The sequence below is a fragment of the Labrus bergylta genome, chromosome 3 (assembly GCF_963930695.1).
Source record: "Labrus bergylta chromosome 3, fLabBer1.1, whole genome shotgun sequence".
NCBI classification, from domain to species: Eukaryota; Metazoa; Chordata; class Actinopteri; order Labriformes; family Labridae; genus Labrus; species Labrus bergylta.
In genome coordinates this window covers 2,260,520-2,287,850 of record NC_089197.1, presented here as the reverse complement: position 1 = coordinate 2,287,850, position 27,331 = coordinate 2,260,520, and the positions used below count along the sequence as shown (strand labels likewise).

The 27,331-nt window shown below is 42.0% G+C and overlaps 1 protein-coding gene across 1 annotated transcript; it reads left to right on the top strand.

Annotated features, from left to right (window-relative positions):
* The first annotated feature begins 13,262 nt into the window (after positions 1–13,262).
* Positions 13,263–15,462, top strand: LOC136178534 (zinc finger protein 665-like). The gene has a single exon (XM_065952450.1). It carries the CDS (start codon positions 13,573–13,575, stop codon positions 15,127–15,129), a length of 1,557 nt encoding a protein of 518 aa, XP_065808522.1. The 5' UTR covers positions 13,263–13,572; the 3' UTR covers positions 15,130–15,462.
* Positions 15,463–27,331: the final 11,869 nt, after the last annotated feature.

Sequence of the window (27,331 nt, the reverse complement as noted above, 5' to 3'; positions counted from 1 at the left end):
TCACCAACAGCTGCTGGACATCTGCAGGACACAGTAAACAAACATTAACGGTACTTAAACTGCTTTTTAAATATTAATAAGGGCTGTCAAATGATTTCATTTTTAAAGGCTGAAAATCAATAGTTCACTAGAATTGATCACATTTTAATCATGTTTGGAATTCACTCATTTTGCATTTAAAAAACGTTTTTAATGCTTTTATTTTGTAATGCCTTAAGCTTAGGTTACTTTACTTCCTCTTCGGATACAAACCTACCTTTATTTTGAAAGAAAATAAGGAACTTGTCTAAGGCTGTGAAGATTGAGGTTTCTCATCATCATTAAGTCCTGGAGAGCGGGCAGCCAAGGTTCGAAACCGACCTGTGGCTCATTTCCAAAACGGCAACAGAAAGGCTGGCGTTATGTAAATGAGCCATGTGCTGCTGATCACTTCCTGATTATGTCAGATACTACCTCTTCACACACCAAAGTGCTGAGCTAGCTCAATCTTTAGGAAAGAATAAGATATGTGTCCAACAGAGAGTTTTTTGCAATTAAATTGCAGAAATTGCAACAATTATTTGCATTTTTTTTAAATACAAAAAATCAAGACTTTTTTCATTAAACTACGTTCTTACACACACTTTGATGTAGGGATGTAATGATTCACGAGACTGGGTTCGCGATACGATTCTTTCACGATTTATTTTACAAATTGAGACTGAAGAAACATTTTGAAACAACTGAAAAAGATTCCTTTAATTTATTCATGAAAACACCATGGGGGGTGGGGGGCACAGACCCTTAAAGGGATCATGGTGTTCATGTGTTTCTTTGAATAACAGCAGTCAAAACAATTATTTCAACTTTTAACGGTCTGTCTAGCTTAGTTTTTGTTCCTGCAACTCCCTTTTCTGAGCGCACCTGAATGCATCTCTCATTGTCTGAGCACCCCTGAATGCAGCATGGTCACAGCGCATTTTCTGAGTAATGGCAGAGAGAGAGACATGCCCAGAAAAGTCTGAAGTAAGCTAAGCAGCCTACTTTATTTTCTGATGGTTCTTGAGGACTTTTTATTATTGTGCACACCCAGGCCTCCGCTGGTGAAAGTGTGCTCACCTGTGTGTGCGCTCAAGTGTCTGTGTGTGTGTACAGTGTAGTGTCTCAGCTACAGACATCACACCCCCAGTCTCTTATTCTCATCTCAGGAGACTTGAATCACGCTTCCCTGTCTGCCACTCTCCCTACTTTCACTCAGTATGTTGACTGCCATACCAGGGACAATAAAACTTTGGACCTGGTGAGACTGCAGCCCATTTACATACCTATGGTGAAAAAACAACCCCCCACAACCAGGTATGTGAAGAAGTGGTCTAAGGAGGCCACTGAGGCGCTGCAGGACTGCAGGACTTTACACACCTTAAAGTTTGGGGATCTGGTAGAATTTAAGACTACACAAATAATGTGTAAAGCAAAAAATAAACTGCTACCTGTAAACATACAAAAAGTGTTCAAAGACAGAGAGGGGGGTTATAACTTTAGAGGGAAACTAAACTTGAAACAGCATTATGCTCGGACCAATTTAAAAAGTATGTGTATTTCCATTTGTGGGGTGGTTTTGTGGAATGGTCTTGACGAAACGATTAAACAAAGTATGAATATAATGCACTTTTTTTTTTTAAATGTACAAAAGATATATCTTTTTAAAGTACAGAAATGAGGAAGGAGAATGTAAATCTCACAGCTGTTAATGGCGCCTGTTCATTTTGTTCTTTTTTTTTGGTTTGTTTTGTTTTTCTTAATCACTCGATTGGAGTATTTTTTTTGTATTGTCTGTTTAGTTTATTTGATTGGATTTTGCATTTGTTAATGGTGAAGAATGGGGGTAGGACTTGACAAGCCTAGGCTTCTTCCTATTCCTTTTTGAACGAGTCAAATGTGTATTATATTGAAATTGGCTTTTTCTTTTATTTTTATTTTAATAAAATGTGTGTGTGTGTGTGTATGTGAATGTGTATGTGAATGTGTATGTGCATCGTGTGTGACACAGAGAGCAGAGGAGAATTGTAAACGACCATGTAGAGACAGAAATGACATGATGCCGTCGTGTAAAGAAGATAGAATAAACTATCGTTTCTGAAGTGGAGGCTGGCTTGACCGCAGTCTGATGCAGAGGGTGGCCTGAAGTTTGTGTGCCCAAAGATACAATTGAATAGCATATTGTTAAGGTTTCTAAAACGTATCTCCAATAACCAGATCCGTTGCTGGATTCAATAGGTGAAGACTTAAAGAGTCTTTTAGTCCAGTAAACTCAATGATGTTGTTAGCAGGAGCTAGCTGCAGCTAACACTGTGCTGTGTGCGTCTGTGGAAGTTAGCGAAAGGCTCTGCTATCTGAAACATGAGCAGGAAACACGTTTCCAGCAGTGGAAAGAAAACCAACCTGTTCTCTGTAGCTTGATTTCAGGAGTTAAAATCACATCCAGCAGTTTTCTTTGTCGGTGGAGCTCCTCTTCGTATCCACTTGTTGTTCTTTCTTCTGTTATATCTCTGATAACCGCAGCGAGCAGCCGTCGACTGAATAACTCTTTAAGATCCTTAAACCCGGCCATCTTACACACATCCAAGAGTCACAGAGGGGAAACTCAACTCAGCGCTGACGTCTTTACAACTTTACTCTGATCATCTACTGTTACGTTAGCACCCTAACGATCATTAATAAACACACGGAGAATCACGTGTCTGCTCAGCAGGAACGTTTACTCACAACTTGTGTTACACACTCAATGGTCCGGGTGGAAACAACCCGCTTTAGTTCCCTTTACAGAACACCTCCCCTCCCTTTGACTTGCATTGTAACCGCGGTTGACCTTTTTCCCGCCACCATATTGCTGTATTTAAAACTCTGGAAACCTATCTTTGTCTGTTTATCCTCATTCACCTCATTGAATAGTGTATGTAACACAGATTATGTCCAATGGGTGGCGCTGCTGTACATAATTATCATTGTCTTAAAACTGTGGAAAATACCGGTAGTGACTCTGCGCTGCACAGCTCCTCAGAAGTCTCACAGAATAAGAGCAAATGTCTGGGTAAAAAAAAAAAATATATATTCACATATCATTTATAGACCCTCTAACAATCATATTTTAGTTGAAGGAAATAAATTTATACATTAAACAGAATAGATAAGATAAATAAAAATAAAAACAGGGAGTATATACAAGCACAAAATGAATGATGAAGTTAACTATGCAGGGAATTGAGACAGTATTTGCAGAGAATGACAAGATAAAGTGACAAGTGATGATTAACGTGACTTGGTATGATAAATAGCAGCAAGTAATGTAAACAGCAGAGAAGAGAGGCAGTGTTGTACCACAGTAATGCAGAGTGCAGTTATATAATATAATGTAGTATAATATAATATAATATAGTGCAATATGAACAATATAGTGTAATATAATGAAATGTCATATAATATAGACTAATATAATAAATATATATTCCTTCATCCTCCTCTCAGCCACTGATTCCAAAGTGTCCAGATCAAGACCCACTACAGAGCGGGCCTTCCTCACCAGCTTGTTCAGCCTGTTTGCCTCACCAGTCTTGATGCCATCCCACCAGCACGCCACAGCAAAGAAGAGGGCGCTGGCCACCACAGACTGGTAGAAGGTCTTCAGGAGTCTGTCGCAGACACTGAATGATCTGAGTCTCCTCAGGAAGAACATCCTGCTCTGTCCCTTCCTGAAGAGGGCGTCAGAGTTGTGAGACCAGTCCAGTTTATTGTTGATGTGGACCTCAAGGTACTTGTATGAGTCCACCCTCTCCACTTCCTCCCCCTGGATGATGACTGGGGCAGGGGGCCTCTTCTTCTTCCGGTAGTCCACTACCACCTCCTTTGTTTTGCTGATGTTGAGCTTCAGGTGGTTGCTTTCGCACCATGTGACGAAGCTCTCTAACAGTCCTCTGTACTCCTTCACGTCGTCATCAGTGATGCACCCAACAATGGAGGAGTCGTAGGAAAACTTTTGGAGGTGACAGGAACCAGAGATCCTGAAGTCCGACGTGAAGAGAGTGAAGAGAAAAGGTGCCAGAACAGTTCCTTGAGGTACTCCTGTGTTGCCCGTCACTACATCAGAGACACAGCCGTCGACTCTGACATACTGTGGCCGGCCCGTGAGGTAGTTGAAGATCCAGGCTGAGATGTCAGGGCGCAGCTGCATATCCAGCAGTTTGTCTCTCAGGAGGCAGGGCTGGATGGTATTGAAAGCACTGGAGAAGTCAAACAACATGACTCTCACAGTGCTTCCCTGCGTCTCCAGGTGTGACAAGGCTTTGTGTGTCAGGAAGATGATAGCATCCTCCACACCAATGTGCCTCTGATATGCAAACTGCAACGGATCCTGGAAAGCAGTGAGCAGGGTCCTCAGGTGCTGGAGAATCAGCCTCTCAAATGTTTTCATGACATGTGACGTGAGTGTCACAGGTCTGTAGTCATTGAGAGCGCTGGGACGACCTTTCTTTGGTATCGGGACGATGCAGGAGGGCTTCCACAGGTCAGGCACCTTCATCAGCCTCAGGGAGAGGTTGAAGAGGTGCTGAAAGACTCCTGCAAGCTGCCCAGCACACGCCTGGAGGATCCTGGGACTGATATTGTCTGGTCCACTGGCTTTTCAGATGTGGAGTCTGGAGAGTTCTCTTTGTACCTGGCTGGTAGTAAGAGTTAGAGTGAGACAGTGAGCGGGGGAGGGGTGTAGAGAACTGTCTATTGTCATGCAGGTCCTTAAGGGAGGGAGCAGGGGGGTGAGGGGGGGCTGTCCTTTGAAGTTGCTGGTGAGGAGCTGAGAGAGGGGGGGGGGGGGGGGGGGGGGGGGTGGTTAGGACCTTAATGGGAGGAAGAGCAGAGTCTCCAGCAGAGGTGTGAATGGGGGCTGAGGTGGTGGGGGGAGACCTAGACCCACTATTTGAGCTCACTGGGTCGGGGGATGTGTCAAACCTATTGAAAAAAAGGTTCAACTCAGCAGCAAATACTGGGTCTCCTTTAATTCTGGGTTCCAGCCTGCTGCAGCCCGTCATCTGCTTCATGCCATTCCACACCTCCTTTGAGTTGTTCATCTTGGCCTCAGTCTTGTCCTTGTAGTTGTTCTTGGCCTCTCTCAGCTTCTTCTTTAACTCCTTTTGGACAGCCTTGAGCTCCTCACGATCCCTAGTCATGAAGGCCCTCTTCTTTCTGTTGAGGAGAGCTTTAATGTCTTTATTGATCTATGGTTTGTTGTTTGAGAAGCAGCAAACCTTTTTGGTAGGGACTATGGTGTCCACACAGAAACGGATGTAGTCTGTAATACAATGAGACAGACCTTCAATGTCATCACCATATTCCTCCTTAAACAGTTCCCAGTCTGTGACATTGAAGCACTCCTGCAGGGCCTCCTCTGTATCCTTAGACCAAACCTTCAAAGTCCTTGTGTTGGCCCCCTGCTGCTTCACCAGGGGCCTGTAGGTGGTCTCAAGGTGGATGAGGTTGTGGTCTGATTCCCCAAGAGGGGGGAGAGAAGAAGAGCTGTATGCTCCCTTCACGTTGGCATACAGGAGGTCCAGGGTTTTATTCCCTCTCACAGCACAGTGCACATACTGTTTAAAGTTCGTCAGGACAGGGGAGAGAGAGACATGATTAAAGTCCCTGTTGATCAGTATGAGGGCGCTGGGATGCTGGGTTTGTAGTCCCGCGATCATAGTGTGGATGACGTCACTCGCGCTAGCGGCTACAGCTGATGGTGGGACGTAAACAGCAACAGCAATAGCATGTGAGAACTCCCGTGGCAGATAGTACGGGCGTAATCCCACCGCCAGCATTTCAACGTCTGGGGTACAGACACAGTCCTTCACAGTTACATGTCCGGGATTACACCATTTAGAGTTAATAAAGACAGCAAGACCTCCTCCTCTCTTCTTACCGCTCTCTCTCCCCCTGTCCGCTCGTACCAGCGTGAAGCCGGCCAGATCGATGTGACTGTCCGGTATATTCCCATGTAGCCATGTCTCCATGAAGCAAAGTAAACTGCACTCCCTGTAGACACTCTGGCTGTTTACTAAAGCTGTGAGTTCGTCCGCTTTGTTGGCGAGTGACCTGATGTTCCCCATGATGACCGACGGTAGAAAGGGTTTAAATTTCCTGTCTCTCTCGATCCGCTCCCTGACTTTAGCGCCGGCTTTCTTCCCCCGGCGGACACCTCTCCATAACTCCTCAGGGATGTGTGTAGGAGGAACACCGGCTCCATGCATGAAGCTCAGTAGTTCCTCACGAGTGTACGTGATCATTCCAACAGTAGAAAAAAAAAGTCCCGAAAGAAAAACGTAATTCCACGAGTAATACCGCAACTAAAACGCTGCAGGAGTATCCAACAATAAACACCGAAACAGTGCAAAAATACTTAATAAAAGCAAGAAAATAGACGAAATAAAGAAAAAAGAGTCGGAGCTGCTGCAACAGGCTGCCGACTCTCAGCGCCTGTAGAGGTGTGTGTTATCAGTTATTTGTCAGAGCAGTTAGACTTTGTCAGTGTTAGCAGAGAAATACATTAACAAAGTTTTATCCATAAACTGTAAATAAATGAGACATCCAGAAGAAATCAATATTACAAAGCATACAGTTCATGTTCTGACAAAAAGAGGAATGTCTGTGTCTTATATTTACTGATGTCAACAGCGATGAGGTGAACATGACAATTGAAAAATGAAAAATTTAGTATTTATTATAAGACATTTGTTTTCTATAGAACCTGTGAAGTCATGGAGTCTGTGGACAGTGTCAGCTTCACACCAGAAACTTTAAGTATTAGAAAAAATTGTTTAAGACTGGCATCTATTATGATGAGTTGCAGCTACCTTGTTCAATATTATTCCTGCAGATGTGGCTCATAACAAAACAACAGCCTGAGCTGTCACATGTAGTTAACTGTACATTTTGTCTTGTCTGAGGCATTAATTGAACACCTTTGTATTTCTCCTATAGACACAGTGTGGATTATTGGTGACTGGTCCGTCAAGGTGCCCAGAGAGCTGCAGAGACAAAGGAAGAAACCTGAGCCTCAACAACATCTGTATTTGTTGGTTCTTCTGGGGTGGACTTCAGTTGCTTCTCTTCAACAGCTCGCTGTGAGGGAGGTCTCCCCCGGATGGACTGAGTGATGTCACCCACAGGCTGAGAGCTGAGGCGGGTTTTAAACCTCCTGACAAACCGTTACACCGCACCCACCTGTCAAGCTGGTCAGCTACACGCCTTATTGTGAATAACTCTTATCCTTCATCAAATCAAAACTGATGAGTCATCAAAACATTCCCCCCCCGTACAGTGTGTGTCCATGGAGACATGAGCTAATCACACCTATTTGTTTGTTTTGTACCAAGCTGTAAACATGTTCATCTCTGCTGTAAAAACAGACTTTTTTTAATGTTGTTTTTCATATTAAATAAATATTTCTATATAAATGCACTCCTTTATGTCTACTTATGAGTATACATTTCAGATTTGAAATGACAAGACTAAAATGTGCATTAATGCTCAACTCAATAGCTTAGGGAAGGAAGTCTACTTTTACACAACTTCTTATTCTTTCGACATTTGTTTTTACCAAAGACTAATGCAGTTCATTTCTGAAAATGGGATGGAACAGAGTCATTGCCACATTTGCCCTTAAACACAGCCCCATTCTTAAATCAAGATACATGGAGAGTAAATAAGATCAATAACTTGTGAATAAAAACACAGTTAAACATGATTTAGAAATGTAGTCTTCCCAGATCAATATCACATAATATCAACTTCTCTCATCTAAACTGGACAAAGGGTTTTAAAATGGGAAGAAAATGGTTTGATTGCAAGTTGTTTGGAGGAGATCTAGTTTTATTTGAACAGCATGAATACAGTCTTCCAAGGTGCAAACCCTCCTCCTCCTCCTGAAGCCTGTGGAGCTCCTTCATGTACTGCTGTCTTATCTGCTGGACATCTTCTCTCAGCAGAACGTCGACTGTTGAAAAGTCATTCAGAAGAAGCTCGAGCATGTGACATGGATCCAGGAGAACATGGACTTTTAGGTCGGGGTCTTCAGGATGACAAAGAAAGAGAGAAAATATCAGTTATTCATTAAATCATTTTTTTGTTCTCATATATTTTTCTGTATTCATCTGTGTGTAAGAGCACATTTATAAATTCAACAGTGTACTACCCAGACAACAAAGGTCCAGTATTCAGGTAATCAACATCTATTCAAAGTTAAGAAGATAAACATTATTGTAATCATGCTGTTTTCAGCTCTCTCACTCACACAATGATATTCTACATCAAACTGTCTCAGATTTTGGAAAAATTAAGCAGTTTATTGTGGATAGTACTTCATCTTAACATGAAACAAATATAACCTGAATTATTTAAATCATTAACAGGTCCCAACTCTCTGTGCTTTAGTACAGAACATACAGTAACTCATTTATTATTAACATAAGCTCAGTACATGGCTGTACTCTTCAAACTATTTCTTATACTTTATATCTATGTGCTTTATATCTTTTTTTCATTCCATATGTTATTTATATTTTATATTTCTACAGCTATATTCTGTGTATGAGTTCAGTGAAAATTAATATGGTTATTAATATAGTTCTTAATGGTTACAGATGCTCTTACAAAGTGAAGTTTTTTATTTGTTAACAGTTTGCTCAAATCTTAAGACACTACATCAACCATGTAACTTTAATGTCATCCTCTATAACCTACACAGCACATTAGGTTTAGTTCAGTTTATGTTACTGACGGATAATTACTACACAAAGTTTGTTTTTTAATGTCCACATTTAGGTGGAGTAAAACATTCATCATAACGTCAGATAACCACCGAGATGAACCTTTAGCTTCTAACATCACACAAACTCATTATTTTAAACAACAACATCTTAACAACAAACATTTCTAAAACATTGACCGTAAATAATGTAAATAATGAGCTACACTGAGTACAGTTAGCCGACTGGTTTAAAGCTAACTCTAAACAAGCTAGGTCCGTAAATATAAATACCGACACTGAGTAAGCAGTAAATATAACACTACTATATCACTTACCGAAGAAAACTGAAGCATCAACTTGTTGGATGGTTTGTTAACCGCACAGCAAGCCATGTATGTTGTCAGATATGTGTTAAACAAACTCTCCAAACGAAGTAAAAAAGAGGAGAAATCCGATGGATCAAGCTATTAGCCTCCTGACCTGCTGACCTGCTGACCTCCTGACCTGCTGACCTGCTGACCTCCTGACCTGCTGACCTCCTGACCTGCTGACCTGCTGACCTCCTGACCTGCTGACCTGCTGACCACGCAGAGTTGTCAATCAAATCTGCCACAACCCTTATATGGGCATAGTCGTTTTCCTTAATAGAATAAAATCCGATGAGTTATAAAAAAAATCACCCCCCCCACAGTGTGAGGAGAAGGGGCCGTCAACTTCTCAGATATATCTCGTTTTTTGAACCAGGCTGTAAACATGTTGATTCCTGTGGTAAAAACGGGCTTTTTTGGCTGTGGGCTTATGGCACTTCCGGCGCTTCTGCAGCCAGCCTCAAGCGGAACCTCGAGGAACTGCAGTTTTTTGTACTTCCGCATAGGCTTCATTTTTCGAGACCGGAGGTTGCCCCTTGGTATAAACAGACAAAGATAGGTTTCCAGAGTTTTAAATACAGCAATATGGTGGCGGGAAAAAGGTCAACCGCGTGGTTACAATGCAAGTCAAAGGGAGGGGAGGTGTTCTGTAAAGGGAACTAAAGCGGGTTGTTTCCACCCGGACCATTGAGTGTGTAACACAAGTTGTGAGTAAACGTTCCTGCTGAGCAGACACGTGATTCTCCGTGTGTTTATTAATGATCGTTAGGGTGCTAACGTAACAGTAGATGATCAGAGTAAAGTTGTAAAGACGTCAGCGCTGAGTTGAGTTTTCCCTCTGTGACTCTTGGATGTGTGTAAGATGGCCGGGTTTAAGGATCTTAAAGAGTTATTCAGTCGACGGCTGCTCGCTGCGGTTATCAGAGATATAACAGAAGAAAGAACAACAAGTGGATACGAAGAGGAGCTCCACCGACAAAGAAAACTACTGGATGTGATTTTAACTCCTGAAATCAAGCTACAGAGAACAGGTTGGTTTTCTTTCCACTGCTGGAAACGTGTTTCCTGCTCATGTTTCAGATAGCAGAGCCTTTAGCTAACTTCCACAGACGCACACAGCACAGTGTTAGCTGCAGCTAGCTCCTGCTAACAACATCATTGAGTTTACTGGACTAAAAGACTCTTTAAGTCTTCACCTATTGAATCCAGCAACGGATCTGGTTATTGGAGATACGTTTTAGAAACCTTAACAATATGCTATTCAATTGTATCTTTGGGCACACAAACTTCAGGCCACCCTCTGCATCAGACTGCGGTCAAGCCAGCCTCCACTTCAGAAACGATAGTTTATTCTATCTTCTTTACACGACGGCATCATGTCGTCTGTCTCTACATGGTCGTTTACCATTCTCCTCTGCTCTCTGTGTCGCGCACGATGCACATTCACATATACACACACACATTTTATTAAAATAAAAATAAAAGAAAAAGCCAATTTCAATATAATACACATTTGACTCGTTCAAAAAGGAATAGGAAGAAGCCTAGGCTTGTCAAGTCCTACCCCCATTCTTCACCATTAACAAATGCAAAATCCAATCAAATAAACTAAACAGACAATACAAAAAAAATACTCCAATCGAGTGATTAAGAAAAACAGAACAAAATGAACAGGCGCCATTAACAGCTGTGAGATTTACATTCTCCTTCCTCATTTCTGTACTTTTCAAAGATATATCTTTTGTACATTTAAAAAAAAAATTGCATTATATTCATACTTTGTTTAATTGTTTCGTCAAGACCATTCCACAAAACCACCCCACAAATGGAAATACACATACTTTTTAAATTGGTCCGAGCATAATGCTGTTTCAAGTTTAGTTTCCCTCTAAAGTTATAACCCCCCTCTCTGTCTTTGAACACTTTTTGTCTGTTTACAGGTAGCAGTTTATTTTTTGCTTTACACATTATTTGTGTAGTCTTAAATTCTACCAGATCCCCAAACTTTAAGGTGTGTAATATTAAAAGGTTGAAGATGTGCAGAAGAACTTCACAGAGCTGGTCTGCACAGTCCTTCAGGAGTCTGGAGCTGATGCCGTCGGGACCTTTTGGCCTTCCTCGCCTTGATCTTCCTCAACTCACTTCTCACCTGATCAGCTGTTATGGAGAGGCCATCGGTGGAGGAGGAAGAGGGGTAGGAGAGGGTTGTTGAGGGGGGTGGCAGGGTACTCAGGGTAGTCAGATGGAGTGTCTAAAAAGCGGGTTGGTCTGCATTCTGGAGGGTGGAGGTGGGGTTGGGAGCAGAATCAAATCTATTGAAGAACAGATTCAGTTCTTTGCCCACTCCCTGTCTCCTGCTTCAGGGCCCCTCCCACGCCTTCTGCTGTGACCTGAGATGTTATTCAGGCCCCTCCAGACATCTCTTGCATTTTTCTGTTCTAAATGCTCCTCCATCTTTGCCCGGTAGCTGGCTTTCCCCTCCTTGATTTTTTTGAGCTCCTTCTGCACCCTCCTCAGCTCCTCTCTATCTCCAGCTCTTAAAACCTTCTTCTTTTCATTGAGCAGGGTTTTCAGCTCAGGGGTCACCCAGGGTTTGTTGTTTGAGAAACACTGTATTTTTTTGGTGGGTACAGTGTTCTCAGCACAGAAGTTTATGTAGTCTGTGATGCAGTGGGTTAAACCGTCGATGTCCTCCCCATGTGGGCTTCTCAGCACCTCCCAGTCAGTGGTGTCGAAGCAGTCCTGCAGCGCCTCAGTGGCCTCCTTAGACCACTTCTTCACATACCTGGTTGTGGGGGGTTGTTTTTTCACCATAGGTATGTAAATGGAATGCAGTCTCACCAGGTTGTGGTCTGAGCGGCCCAGTGGGGGGGAGGGGTGATGATCTGTATGCATCCTTGGTGTTTGCATACAGTAAGTCCAAAGTTTTATTGTCCCTGGTATGGCAGTCAACATACTGAGTGAAAGTAGGGAGAGTGGCAGACAGGGAAACGTGATTCAAGTCTCCTGAGATGAGAATAAGAGACTGGGGGTGTGATGTCTGTAGCTGAGACACTACACTGTACACACACACAGACACTTGCACACACACACACAGGTGAGCACCCTTTCACCAGCGGAGGCCTGGGTGTGCACAATAATAAAAAGTCCTCAAGAACCATCAGAAAATAAAGTAGGCTGCTTAGCTTACTTCAGACTTTTCTGGGCATGTCTCTCTCTCTGCCATTACTCAGAAAATGTGCTGTGACCATGCTGCATTCAGGGGTGCTCAGATAATGAGAGATGCATTCATGTGCGCTCAGAAAAGGGAGTTGCAGGAACAAAAACTAAGCTAGACAGACCGTTAAAAGTTGAAATAATTGTTTTGACTGCTGTCATTCAAAGAAACACATGAACACCATGATCCCTTTAAGGGTCTGTGCCCCCCACCCCCCATGGTGTTTTCATGAATAAATTAAAGGAATCTTTTTCAGTTATTTCAAAATGTTTCTTCAGTCTCAATTTGTAAAATAAATCGTGAAAGAATCGTATCGCGAACCCAGTCTCGTGAATCATTACATCCCTACATCAAAGTGTGTGAAAAAAGTCTTGATTTTTTTGTATTTAAAAAAAATGCAAATAATTGTTGCAATTTCTGCAATTTAATTGCAAAAACTCTCTGTTGGACACATATCTTATTCTTTCCTAAAGATTGAGCTAGCTCAGCACTTTGGTGTGTGAAGAGGTAGTATCTGACATAATCAGGAAGTGATCAGCAGCACATGGCTCATTTACATAACGCCAGCCTTTCTGTTCAACATACTGTCTGATCATAGTCCGTTTTGGAAAGGAGCCACAGGTCGGCTTCGAACCTTGGCTGCCCGCTCTCCAGGACTTAATGATGATGAGAAACCTCAATCTTCACAGCCTTAGACAAGTTCCTTATTTTCTTTCAAAATAAAGGTAGGTTTGTATCCGAAGAGGAAGTAAAGTAACCTCAGCTTAAGGCATTACAAAATAAAAGCATTAAAAACGTTTTTTAAATGCAAAATGAGTGAATTCCAAACATGATTAAAATGTGATCAATTCTAGTAAACTATTGATTTTCAGCCTTTAAAAATGAAATCATTTGACAGCCCTTATTAATATTTAAAAAGCAGTTTAAGTACCGTTAATGTTTGTTTACTGTGTCCTGCAGATGTCCAGCAGCTGTTGGTGAGTAAAGAAGAGCTTCCACCTGAGCAGCAGGAGTGGAGCCACATTCTGGACCAGGAGGACACTAAGCCCCAACACATTAAAGAAGAACATGAGGAACTGTGGCTCAGTCAGGAGGAAGAACAGCTTCAAGGACTGGAGGAGGCTGATACCACCAAGTTCCCCTTCACTCCTGTCTCTGTGAAGAGTGAAGATGATGAAGAGAAACCTCAGTCCTCACAGCTTCATCAGAGACAAACTGAACAGATGGAAACAGGAGTTGATGGAGAGGACTGTGGAGGAGCAGAACCAGATAGAGACTCAGATCCAGAGAGACGTTTACAACCAGAGACTGAGGTCGAGACTGAAGACTCTGGTGAACCTGAGACTGTTGACAGTGATGATTGGAAAGAGACAAGAGAAGATCTGTCAGAATTAAACTTGAAAAACAAGAAACTAAAGACTGGTAAGAGACAACACAGCTGCTCGGAGTGTGGTAAAAGATTTAACCAGAAAGGGAATCTGACCACACACATGTTAGTTCATACAGGAGAGAAAGTCTTCAGCTGCTCTGTTTGCAGTAAAAGTTTTACCCAAAGACAACATCTGACCAAACACATGTTAGTTCATACAAGAGAGAAACCCTTCAGCTGCTCTGTTTGCAGTAAAAGTTTTACCCAAAGACAACATCTGACCACACACATGTTAGTTCATACAGGAGAGAAAGCCTTCAGCTGCTCTGTTTGCAGTAAAAGTTTTACCCAAAGACAACATCTGACCAAACACATGTTAGTTCATACAAGGGAGAAACCCTTCAGCTGCTCTGTTTGCAGTAAAAGTTTTACCCAAAGTGGAAGTCTGACAAAACACATGTTAGTTCATACAGGAGAGAAAGCCTTCAGCTGCTCTGTTTGTAGTAAAAGCTTTACCCTAAGAGGAAATCTGACAAAACACATGTTAGTTCATACAGGAGAGAAACCCTTCAGCTGCTCTGTTTGTAGTAAAAGCTTTACCCAAAGTGGAAATCTGACAAAACACATGTTAGTTCATACAGGAGAGAAACCCTTCAGCTGCTCTGTCTGCAGTAAAAGCTTTACCCAAAGTGGAAGTCTGACAAAACACATGTTAGTTCATACAGGAGAGAAAGCCTTCATCTGCTCTGTTTGCAGTAAAAGCTTTACCCAAAGAGGAAGTTTGACAAAACACATGTTAGTTCATACAGGAGAGAAAGCCTTCATCTGCTCTGTTTGCAGTAAAAGCTTTACCCATAGACGAAGTCTGACTAGACACATGTTAGTTCATACAGGAGAGAAAGCCTTCAGCTGCTCTGAGTGTGGTAAAAAGTTTAACCGGAAAGAGACTCTGACCACACACATGTTAGTTCATACAGGAGAGAAAGCCTTCAGTTGCTCTGTTTGCAGTAAAAGCTTTACCCATAGACAAAGTCTGAACACACACATGTTAGTTCATACAGGAGAGAAAGCCTTCAGCTGCTCTGTTTGTAGTAAAAGCTTTACCCAAAGTGGAAGTCTGACAAAACACATGTTAGTTCATACAGGAGAGAAACCCTTCAGCTGCTCTGAGTGTGGTAAAAGGTTTAACAGTAAAGAGACTCTGACCACACACATGTTAGTTCATACAGGAGAGAAACCCTTCAGCTGCTCTGTTTGCAGTAAAAGTTTTAACCTAGGAGGAAATCTGACAAAACACATGTTAGTTCATACAGGAGAGAAACCCTTCAGCTGCTCCGAGTGGGGTAAAAGGTTTAACCGGAAAGAGACTCTGACCACACACATGATGATTCACACAGGAGAGAAATGCTAATTCTGTGCAATGGTAAAACTGATCCAAAGGATTCCAACTTCACATCACTAATGTGTATATAAGACAAAAAAGAGATAAAATACATAAATCTGTCTCTACTTTTTTGACATTGATGTTTTGTTGCTGACATATGAACCAGTAAGTTGGGATCAGCTATGACGTTTGAATTTAAAGTGTTTATATGAAACAGTTACAGTGTAAGGATTCTTCTTCTCTGCTGATATCTTCTTCTTTCTGTCACTCTTTTTCCTTGGATTCCTCTGTGTTGGTTCGCAGAAGTTCTTCAGACAGCTCACGCGTCACCTTGTAATAAATAAACTGATGTAGAGTGAGAAAGACTTTCATCTACTTGTGTTATTTTGTGTCGAGTGCCTAAAGTCTCTTTGGTAAAGAAAAGGAACTCAGCAGATCCTGATGCAGAGCGACCACAGTCAGATCAGGTCCAGGTTTATTTAACTGAAAACCTTTAACCATTAATAAGAATCCTGCAGTCAGAATACAAAATAAAGAAAATCTCAATGACACCTGAACATGCACAGGATTAATTAAGAGTGCAGAGGCCACTGGGCACAAAACTGCTGCAGCCTTTGATCACAAAGTGAATGACAACACTTGTAGATGTCATCTGGCATTCTGGATTTACTCAACATACTGTTAGAAGAAACAATAGAAATGCATTACAGCCTTCAGTGTATAACTAAATGGTATATGGAAAAAACACTTCAATTGTGTGTATATTTGTTCTGTTATCATTTCTCTCTTTGGCTTCCTTTTCGCTGCTTCACTGACTCCCCCAGTGCATCTCTGGCAATCCGATGAGCCAACTCCACTCTGACTCTCCCGGAGTTTGCTGGACATACTCAGGGGAAGAAGGAGCTGTTTAAGGGTCGGGGGCAGGCCAGTTACCAGGTCCCCCGGTTCACTAACTTCACGGCTGAACATCATGAAGTTGGGTGTGAAACTGGTAGCGCTGTGCCTGGTTGCTCTGTAAGCCATGACAGCGTAGGGGATCCTAAGGTCCCCGTGTCAGCGCTCGGCTGTTGTGGCCAGAATCTTCTGCAGGGTGGAGTTAAATCTTTCTACCGGTCCATCAGACTGTGGTCGAAAAGGTGTGTTGTGCATTTTCTCAATAACAGTGAGCCCATTTTCTGGAACACCTCGGACTCGAAGTTCCGACCCAGATCACTGTGCACTCTTTGTGGTGCACCATAACCACACACCCAGTCAGTGCTCTTTCTGCTGCCTTGTGTTTCTCCCCACTCAGGTTGCCTTCAGGTAAAGAGGGGCGGAGCCACTTCATTTGATTTTGTGCACCTGGGCACACAGGGCCTCAGTATTTAAAGTGGCTTCTTATTCTCTGTCTCTCTCTCGTCAACACTACACACATTCACCATTACAATCACCACTGATTTACAGTTTGCACATTTCTTTGATTAGGAGGCTTTTCCTGGGTTGTGAGAAAATGGGGCTGGTCTGACTTCTGAACTTGGATTTGGCTTGATACTTGGTAGTTGTAAATCTAATTAGTTGTGTATCAGATTGTTTGTGTAGTTTGTTTGGAACTTGATCTGTGCAGAGTGGTAAGTAACCTCTCTGACTTGTTACTGGTACAATTTGTTTGAAGATTTAAAGATTTGACTTTCTTCAGAGCATTAGTTGTACTTGTTAGTTTGACCGTCATTTTGATTAATTGATATTTCAAATTACAATGGTGTAACAAGGTTTGTTTGACAAGAGTTTTATTTTTGAGCACCCTGATCAGCAAGCCGCCAGGCAAGCAGGACTTGCCACTTTGTTATTTTGCCTTTTTTATTTTTGGTGGTAACTCTGGGGAGGGGGTGCACCAAATTCGGTGTGTTTCAGGTGACTAGGTCAGTGGTCTTCAGGGATGGTGTCCGAGTTTGGGAGACGCCTCGAGCTCGACAAGCCATTGAAGAAGTGAGGCTTAGGTGAGTTAGTTATTAGTGTAGGTGTTGGGGTGTCTCCATAAAGCTTGTAAAGTAAAGCAGCATATTTTCTTTGTTTGTTGGACTGATTACCTTGTTACATTACATTTTCTGAGACGTTTGGTTAAGTTGGTTTTTAAACTTGGTATTTAATCAGTGGCAGACTTGACTTGGGATTTTGACAATGGTTTCTGTGTATGAGTAACAATCCTATGAAAGCTAATTTTTTTTAGGGGCAGGCATTACACCTCGTTTTGTTGATGCAGGTTTAACATTTGAAACAAAAAAGAAAAAACTAGAGCTTGAAAAGTACGAAATGCAACTCATTAAAGAGGGTAAATTTGCTTAAATAAACTGTACAGAAGCTATACACTGTATTAAAGCAAAGATATAATACAAAAAATAACAAAGGGGAACACTGTACAATGAAATGAAAATATAAATATGTTTTCTGAGAAGTCTCCTGACAAACACACGGCGTGCGTATAGACTCAGAGACGCATGTTCTCTGAAGTGATGCTCAAACCACAGCTGCTGTTTTATTTCATGTGTAGTGAATTATTTGAAACGTATCTCCTGGTACCAGCTGGTGTATTTGTAGTTTATTGTAAGGTCAGAAGCCAGAACAAGGTGTTCTATGTTATTGCTCTGCCTCCACATGAATGATAAAGTTCACGTGTTATTTGAAGTCATGTGGTGTTTGTTCCATCAGAGCTCGTCTGTGTTTCTCCTCAGTGCGTCCCCCACAGCACCGCGATCAGTTTAGACATCCTGAAGACGATCGAGGAGAACTTGGAGATGGAGGAATGGGTGAAACCTGCCGACGGCTCGCGCCCACTCGAAACAAAACATACACGAGGGACACTATAGAAGCTTCGTCTAATACTAAAGCTGCCGTTTTGTTTTGACTCCCAGGAGTGACCTGGCTGACGCGCCGTACTGTCGTAGGTCAATACGATACCGTTTGCTGTTTGTCGATCAATAAGATTTCTGCAGTCGTGACTTTGGTTTGCAGCATAATACAATCCATTTATTGCAGCACCATGAAGTGAATACAGCGTCCATCAGTTTCCATTCTTTTGAACTAAACAAACAAACAAACAATACAGCTGCGGTTTCTCCATGCCGCCTGCCGCCTCAGCGGTCAAAAACCATAAACCCTTCCGGGGTCGAACACCTCCCGTACCTTGACAAGTGACATACATATATACCTGTGACTGAAACAATAGGACAGCGACACCCAGTGGCACAATAGTGAAAATGATTTACAGCTTGACCCAAAAACATGAATATGGCTCTTACACTCCGGTCCCTAATTGTTAGTGACAAGTGGAGCTAACAATTCACAAAATACAAACAAAGAGCCACAAACAAAAACAATGCCATTAATGCATTATCAATAAACATCTTCAGCTGCATTCAATAGACAAAGTTTGGTGACTGGTCTTTCCAACACATTAGACTTTGTTTTAAGGCGAACAGACCGAACAACACCATGTTTGTCAGGAAATGTTTCGACCACTGGGCCGAGCAGCCAAGAGCCACGAGGGGCAGTTGAATCCATGACAATGACAATGTCTCCAGGCACAAGACTCCTCCTTTGTCTGTTCCACTTTTGCCGTTCTTGAAGCAGAGGGAGGCACTCCTGAACCCACCGCTTCCAGAACAGATCCCAGATGTATTGAACCTGTCTCCACCTTCTTTTTGCATACTGGTCCTGTTTCACAAACACAACCTGCAAATGATTCTTCCTGGGATGGTGAACACCATGATGGGGGATATACCAGACTTTTCCTTCTTCACAGTCCAACTGATGTTGAGGGATTTTCTCTGCATATATGTTTTTGCACAGTCATTCCTTTTCCATCCAAATCCTCACCTCTGGAACCTGGAGTATTCCCAACAACTCTGGATAGTCTTTGTTGCAGGGTCTATGGAGTGAGATCAGTCTCAATATTCACAAATGCACACAGAAGAATTCACAAATGTATTTCAATGCACACACAAATATTCTTCATTCTATATAAATTTAAAACAAATCCACAAATAAAAAAATAAGATTCACAAATGTATTTCTGATTCACACACAAATGTTTATAGTTTTGTATATGTGTAATAGAAATCCACAAATGTATAAACTGTTCAGTCTGCATTTACAAACTGTCACTTGTGAACCTCACTGCATTTGTGTGTGGGATTTTTGTGACTCCTCTGCCGTGGTTAGATTCACAAATGCATTTTGTTCAGCAGGGAAATTCTGTAGCCAATCAGATGTCTCCTTCCTATTCAGCCAATTACAGTAGAGTAGATTCAAGGGTATGATTTAATGTGATCACTTTAGCGTTGCATCTGCGCAGACAGCGATTAGCCTAGCTATCAGTCAATCTGATTAAGTCATCTAACTCCATAAGGGTCTTCCTCTCCACCAGTACACAAGTGTAAGTTTTTCTCTCCTTAACTCTAGAGGTGTCTCGTCAGCTTCTATTAAAATTGCATTAGTGGATGTTGTCTTAATAGCTGCTGTGCTCACATAGTGCTCTGTACCGTATTCTGGCCCTCGACCACGCTCGATTGTTGTCTCTTTGGTTGACTAGGACACAAGACAACAGATTGGCTTGGGGGAAAAGAGAAATCCTATTGCAGGGCACAAGAATCTTTTTTGAACAGGACTTCAAATCCAACAGGAACGAAACCGACTGCACCCAATCAGAAAACACTTGCAGGAAAGACAGGTGAAATCCCACATAATCTACCCAGAGAGCTCAGGGTGTTTGAAAAAGACCAAATAGACATCTATGAAGACGCATATGCAGCCGGTAAGGCCCTGGATATACAGATCCCAAGATCTCACAATGCTGACTTGGAGGAGAAGCTGCTTGAAGGAGACTTTTGGAAAACTCATGCGTCCAAGGGGGAACGGCAGCGAAGACACAAGGTGGAGAGGAGTTTCAGTTTCGGATTGTGCTATAGGTAGGAAATCCCTCATGTGGTGTAAACCTGGTAAATAATTAAAAAAGAAGAAGAATTAACTATAGATCTATTATGCATTACTTTAAGTTACTTAAACCTAAGAATGTCGTAAAGACTGAAATATGGCGTCGGACAGAGCCAAGATAGCAGAACACGGACGGAGACACAAGTGAGAAAACTGCTTTAATTATAGTCTGAAGAAGATAACTTCTAACTGTGTACTGTTTGGAAATTGAGAGAAATGCAAGCGATAGAGACTTCAAACCAAATACAATAGATGATACATTTAAAGAGCCCATATTCTGCCCTTTTTGGGGTTCGTATATTTAATCTATGTACCTACTTTTGTACGTTCACAATAGCTAAAGTCCGAAAAAAGTGTCTGTTTTCATGTACTGCTCCTCCTTGCTCCCTCTCCACTCTGAGAAGAGAGTGAAAAGTGTGACAACCGACCCCGGTCTCCCCTAAAGTTGCAGCTTCATCACACTGTCACTCGTTTGACCAAAACTCGTCCTGTCACCTCTAAAGGAATCATCCACACAAATGATTTGCAGATGTAGAAGAAGAAGAAGAAGAATTCCTACCTGTGTTTGAGAATCTCATCCTCGGTGCATGCGCGGACATCGCCTCATTCAAACCAAAGACACGAGAAATCAGTAAGAAGACGAATAAAGACAGTGGAGACATTTTCAGTCTCTCTGTGTGTCTGTCTGTGAGTGTTTGAGGTGTAAGTGTGTCTGTCTGTGAGTGTTTGAGGTGTAGGTGTGTCTGTCTGTGAGTGTTTGAGGTGTAAGTGTGTCTGTCTGTGAGTGTTTGAGGTGTAAGTGTGTCTGTCTGTGAGTGTTTGAGGTGTAGGTGTGTCTGTCTGTGAGTGTTTGAGGTGTAAGTGTGTCTGTCCGTGAGTGTTTGAGGTGTAAGTGTGTCTGTCTGTGAGTGTTTGAGGTGTTCAGGCTGAACTTCTCACAGAGCAGACAGGAGAGAGGGCGGCTCTTCACGGAAAGAAACTTTTGTTGGAGTTGGAGACCAGCCTGCGTGAAAATGATGAAAGTAGAACTCTTAAAGTAGCCTACCTATTTTATTCGGAAAAGCCACAGTTTCTTTCTTTTCAGGGTGCTGATATTTTAAAGACAATGTGAAGATGATGATGCATGTGTAGTTTCATATCTGCATAAGTAAAGCCCCAAAACAACTATTTGTGTCTGTTATCGGTCTGCCTTGTTAAAGTGTCTCATGTGTAGAGACAGTTTGTGTCCTGTTCATCATTTTACAGATAAACAAGGTCTTGCAAGTTGAAGTGAAAACTTCTCTTGAACTGTTTTTACTGACTACACAAGGAAGTATCCTATTTCCTTATTATTGAAACATTTAGGACAAGATGATCCATGTTTGTCATCTGAGAACAGGATGCTCTTCTGATATAGATAAAATAATGACTTTATTCTTTAAAGACTTTAAGGGTTCTCCTCTCATCATTTTTGCGCAGGCTGGTCTCGAACTCGTTAATTTACGACTTTAATCTCGAAATTAAAAAAAAAAATGACGTGGCCCTAATCCTCCGTCGTACACTTCGTATTTATCTAATTATCAGTTATTTTGAATTTGGACTGCAGTACCAGTTTTAAACACTAGGTGTAAGAGTTACATATTGCTCCTTTCAAGTTTCTTATGAAGGAAAATATAATTTGTAATGCGATAATAAGTCATGAACTAAGTTTGAAGCAAAATATTAATGTTTCAAAAGAAGCATCCCCAAACTTCACAGAAAGAATAACAAGTCATTCTACAAACTGACGCGTGCGCTAAAACGTGTAATTCATGTTCCGGGGTGGAGCAACAACAAACAACCCAAATTGGCTCCTTTGGCCACAGTAACCTTGTAATAAATAAACTGATGTAGAGTGAGAAAGACTTTCATCTACTTGTTATTTTGTGTCGACTGTCTAAAGTCTCTTTTGGTAAAGAAAAGGAACTCAGCAGATCCTGATGCAGAGCGACCACAGTCAGATTAGGTCCAGGTTTATTTAACTGAAAACCTTTAACCCTTAATAAGAATCCTGCAGTCAGAATTCAAAATAAAGAAAATCTCAATGACACCTGAACATGCACTGGATTAATTAAGAGTGCAGCAGGTGGCCAACACAAGGACTTTGAAGGTTTGGTCTAAGGATACAGAGGAGGCCCTGCAGGAGTGCTTCAATGTCACAGACTGGGAACTGTTTAAGGAGGAATATGGTGATGACATTGAAGGTCTGTCTCATTGTATTACAGACTACATCCGTTTCTGTGAGGACACCATAGTCCCTACCAAAAAGGTCTGCTGCTTCTCAAACAACAAACCATAGATCAATAAAGACATTAAAGCTCTCCTCAACAGAAAGAAGAGGGCCTTCATGACTAGGGATCGTGAGGAGCTCAAGGCTGTCCAAAAGGAGTTAAAGAAGAAGCTGAGAGAGGCCAAGAACAACTTCAAGGACAAGACTGAGGCCAAGATGAACAACTCAAAGGAGGTGTGGAATGGCATGAAGCAGATGACGGGCTGCAGCAGGCCGGAACCCAGAATTAAAGGAGACCCAGTATTTGCTGCTGAGTTGAACCTTTTTTTCAGTAGGTTTGACACATCCCCCGACCCAGTGAGCTCGAATAGTGGGTCTAGGTCTCCCCCCACCACCTCAGCCCCCATTCACACCTCTGCTGGAGACTCTGCTCTTCCTCCCATCAAGGTCCTAACCACCTCACCCCCCCCTCTCTCAGCTCCTCACCAGCAACTTCAAAGGACAGCCCACCCTCACCCTCAACCCCCTGCTCCCTCCCTTCAGGACCTGCATGACAATAGACAGTTCTCTACACCCCTCCCCCGCTCACTGTCCCACTCTAACTCTTACTACCAGCCAGGTACAAAGAGAACTCTCCAGACTCCACATCAGAAAAGCTAGTGGACCAGACAACATCAGTCCCAGGATCCTCAAGGTGTGTGCTGGGCAGCTTGCAGGAGTCTTTCAGCACCTCTTCAACCTCTCCCTGAGGCTGATGAAGGTGCCTGACCTGTGGAAGACCTCCTGCATCGTCCCAGTTCCAAAGAAAGGTCGTCCCAGCGCTCTCAATGACTACAGACCTGTGACACTCACGTCACATGTCATGAAGACATTTGAGAGGCTGGTTCTCCAGCACCTGAGGACCCTGCTCACTGCTTTCCAGGATCCGTTGCAGTTTGCATATCAGAGGCACATTGGTGTGGAGGACACTATCATCTTCCTGACCCACAAAGCCCTGTCACTCCTGGAGACGCAGGGAAGCACTGTGAGAGTCATGTTGTTTGACTTCTCCAGTGCTTTCAATACCATCCAGCCCTGCCTCCTGAGGGACAAACTGCTGGATATGCAGCTGCGCCCTGACAACTCAGCCTGGATCTTCAACTACTTCACGGGCCGGCCACAGTATGTCAGAGTCGACGGCTGTGTCTCTGATGTAGTGACGGGCAACACAGGAGTACCTCAAGGAACTGTTCTGGCACCTTTTCTCTTCACTCTCTTCACATCAGACTTCAGGTTTAACTCTGGTTCCTGCCACCTCAAAAGTTTTCCGACGACTCCTCCATTGTTGGGTGCATCACTGATGACGACGAGAAGGAGTACAGAGGACTGTTCAGTGTCTGCAACAGACTCCTGAAGACCTTCTACCAGTCTGTGGTGGCTAGTGCCCTCTTTCTTGCTGTGGCGTGCTGGTGGGATGGCATCAAGACTGGTGATGCAAACAGGCTGAACAAGCTGGTGAGGAAGGCCCGCTCTGTAGTGGGTCTTGATCTGGACACTTTGGAGTCAGTGGGTGAGAGGAGGATGAAGGATAAAATCTTATCCACCCTGGATAACTCCTCTTGCCCTCTACATGGTGAGCTGTGGCAGATGGGCAGTTCCTTCAGCCAACGCCTCATCCATCCAGGTGCAAAACAGAGCGCTTCAGGTGCTCCTTTGTGCCCACTGCCATAAGACTGTACAACAGCAGCCTATGACAACAATAACAATCCGTCCTGACACAAAACTTCACCCCCATAAAACACTACCCACATGACTTGCTTCATTATTATCATTACTAACATTGTATTATTGTATTATTATTATTTAGCATCAATATATATATATATATATATATATACTGTACATTCTATATATTTTTATTATATTAGTCTATATTTTATAACATTCTATTATATTACATTATATTGTTCATATTGCACTATATAATATTATATTATACTACATTATTGTCGTGGCACTCCGTCTCTTTCTTCGTCCTCTGTACCACTTTTTGGAGTCAACTCACAGTATTTGCAACGCGAGCGAAAAGACAGGACAACTTTCCCTCATTTTAAAAGGTTTACTGAAAAAACTTAAAAGTAAAATACAGGTTTAACGCACGGTCAAAAAACTGTGTAGCTTCTATCAATATCGGACTCCAAACTGCTTGCGTCACCTCCGTCACAACTTTAACTACGCAGTGCTGTCATAACATAAACATCCAAAAATATAAACAATAACCTTTTTATCATTTATAAATGACTAAATTATGCCTTTAAAACAATTTTAAACATTATGAATTTACATGAAATTACTGTTATGAGATTTTAATCATTTTTAACTAGATATTTAGTATTAATCAATAATTTGCATATTGGCTCTTACAATTATATTATATAACTGCACTCTGCATTACTGTGGTACAACACTGCCTCTCTTCTCTGCTGTTTACATTACTTGCTGCTATTTATCATACCAAGTCACTTTAATCACTTGTCACTTTATCTTGTCATTTTCTGCAAATACTGTCTCAATTCCCTGCATAGTTAACTTCATCATTCATTCTGTACTTGTATATACCCCCTGTTTTTATTTTTATTTATCTTATCTATTCTGTTTAATGTGTATTTTGAGCTTACTTGTCTGTGCTGCTGCAACGCCCGAATTTCCCCTCTGGGGATCAATAAAGTATTATCCTATCCTATCCTATCCTACCTCTGTGAGTGCTGGAAAATGCCACAGGTGGGGATGCTTACTTAACCCTTTGACTTCCACACTAAGAAATCCATTTGCAAAAAATTATTTGTTGGTAAAATTGTGTTCCTGCCTCTTCATTAAGCAACATTTCAGTTTATATTTTTTCGGATTACCCAATCAGGAAGCAGATGTGCAGGTCAACCAGCTGGTTGACTCTTGAGGGTTACTTTAGACATGAATGGATTTCTTTCATTTCTGCAACAAAATGTTCAGTTTTTTCATATGTAAACATCACAGAGAGAAGATCTTAATAACTTATAATTCATTCAACAAATTGAACGAGTAGCAATGGTTAGAAAAGGTGAACAAAATAAGAAATGAGTGACTTGAGCCAGGCCGTTTGCGTAGACTGGCAACTCAACCGAGCTGTTAACCATGTTTTGTGAGGAATCGTAGATATATATTTTGTTGTCAAATGTATTTCCTTCAACTAAAATATGATTGTTAGAGGGTCTATAAATGATATGTGAAAATATATTTTTTGTTTTACCTGAACATTTGCTCTTATTCTGTGAGATTTCTGAGGAGCTGTGCAGCGCAGAGTCACTACCGGTATTTTCTACAGTTTTAAGACAATGATAATTATGTACAACAGCGCCACCCATTGGACATAATACACTATATACATACACTATTCAATGAGGTGAATGAGGATAAACAGACAAAGGTAGGTTTCCAAAGTTTTAAATACAGCAATACGGTGGTGGGAAAAAGGTCTGTTTATCCCAAAACTCCATGTTGAAGTAGTGAAGAAAATGTCAGATTTCCTGAACGTGTACACAGTAGAGTTGTACGCCATTTTAGTTGCATTAGAATGTGTTGAGCAAATCAAAGGAAGGAAAGTGCTGATATGCAGTGATTCAGTCAGCGCTTTATACAGTATTCAATCAGGATCATCTCACAGTCGTCAAGATGTATTATATGAAATCATATTTACACATTCCCAGGTGGTTAAACAGGGGACAGATGTGATGTTCATGTGGGTTCCAGCACATTCAGGTATAGCAGGAAATGAAAAGGTGGACAGGTTGGCAAAGGAAGCTGTAAAGAAAGAGAGGATTGATATTAACATCAAATGATCTCAGTCAGAGGGGAAACGAGTCACATGGAATAAAATCAAACAGGAATGGCAACAATATTGGAACAATCAGACAAAGGGAAGACATTTATATTCAATTCAGAGGGAAATAGATAAAGTAAAATACAGAGGGAGCAACAGAAGAGAGGAGGTCGTAATGTCCAGGTTAAGAATCAGTCACAGTCATTTAAATAGCTCTCTACATATCACTGGAAAACATCCATCTGGTCTTTGTGAGATATGCAATCTAGCAGAAACAGTTGAACATGTAGTTATTAAATGTAGAAAGTATGTAGCACATAGACAGAACATGATGTCAGAAATGGAGAGAGAGGGACTCGTAAGAAGAGATGTGAAAAGTATTTTGGAGTTGAAGTGTCTGTTGTAACCAGGACAGAGATAATATAAGTTTACAACGGGCGCATCTGGAGATAGTATCTGAAGGAGATTTAGGAGCCCTCTCAGTGGAATGTGTACAATGGGGCCCCTGTGTCCAGAGAGTTGCCCAGGGACATCGGGACAAGAGATTGTATCTGTGACCTGTGTTGTCCTTTGAGTTTATGACATACATATATCTAAGACAGAAACCCCCGCAGTTGTAGTAAGAGGGGTGTCCTGAAAACAAACAGATGTCCCCATGTTGTTCTCCTGTGGGGTGTGTCCATAAATACCAGAGTTTCTGTGTGTTCGGGGGGAGATCACTTTTGGCTGTGTCTCTCCCAGGTCAAACCATGGCGAGCCTGGCGATGCTGTAACTTGTTTGTCAATAAAATGATCATTATGTAAGCAAGTCAGTGTCAACGGAGAATTTCTTCATCATCAAACATATCAACAACAAGGGAATCCACATCAGAGTGTGGGGAGAGGGAAAGGAGAAGATGCTTGTTTAAATCTCTCTTGAGAACAGGTTTATTGAGGAGGATATAGGAATGTGAGTGATAATTAAATCCAGCAGATGGCAGTAATGCAACTTTTTGGATGCCAGCTGCCAATAAAATCCAAAGAAGAAGAAGGAAAAACGGTCAACCGCGTGGTTACAATGCAAGTCAAAGGGAGGGGAGGTGTTCTGTAAAGGGAACTAAAGCGGGTTGTTTCCACCCGGACCATTGAGTGTGTAACACAAGTTGTGAGTAAACGTTCCTGCCCAGCAGACACGTGAT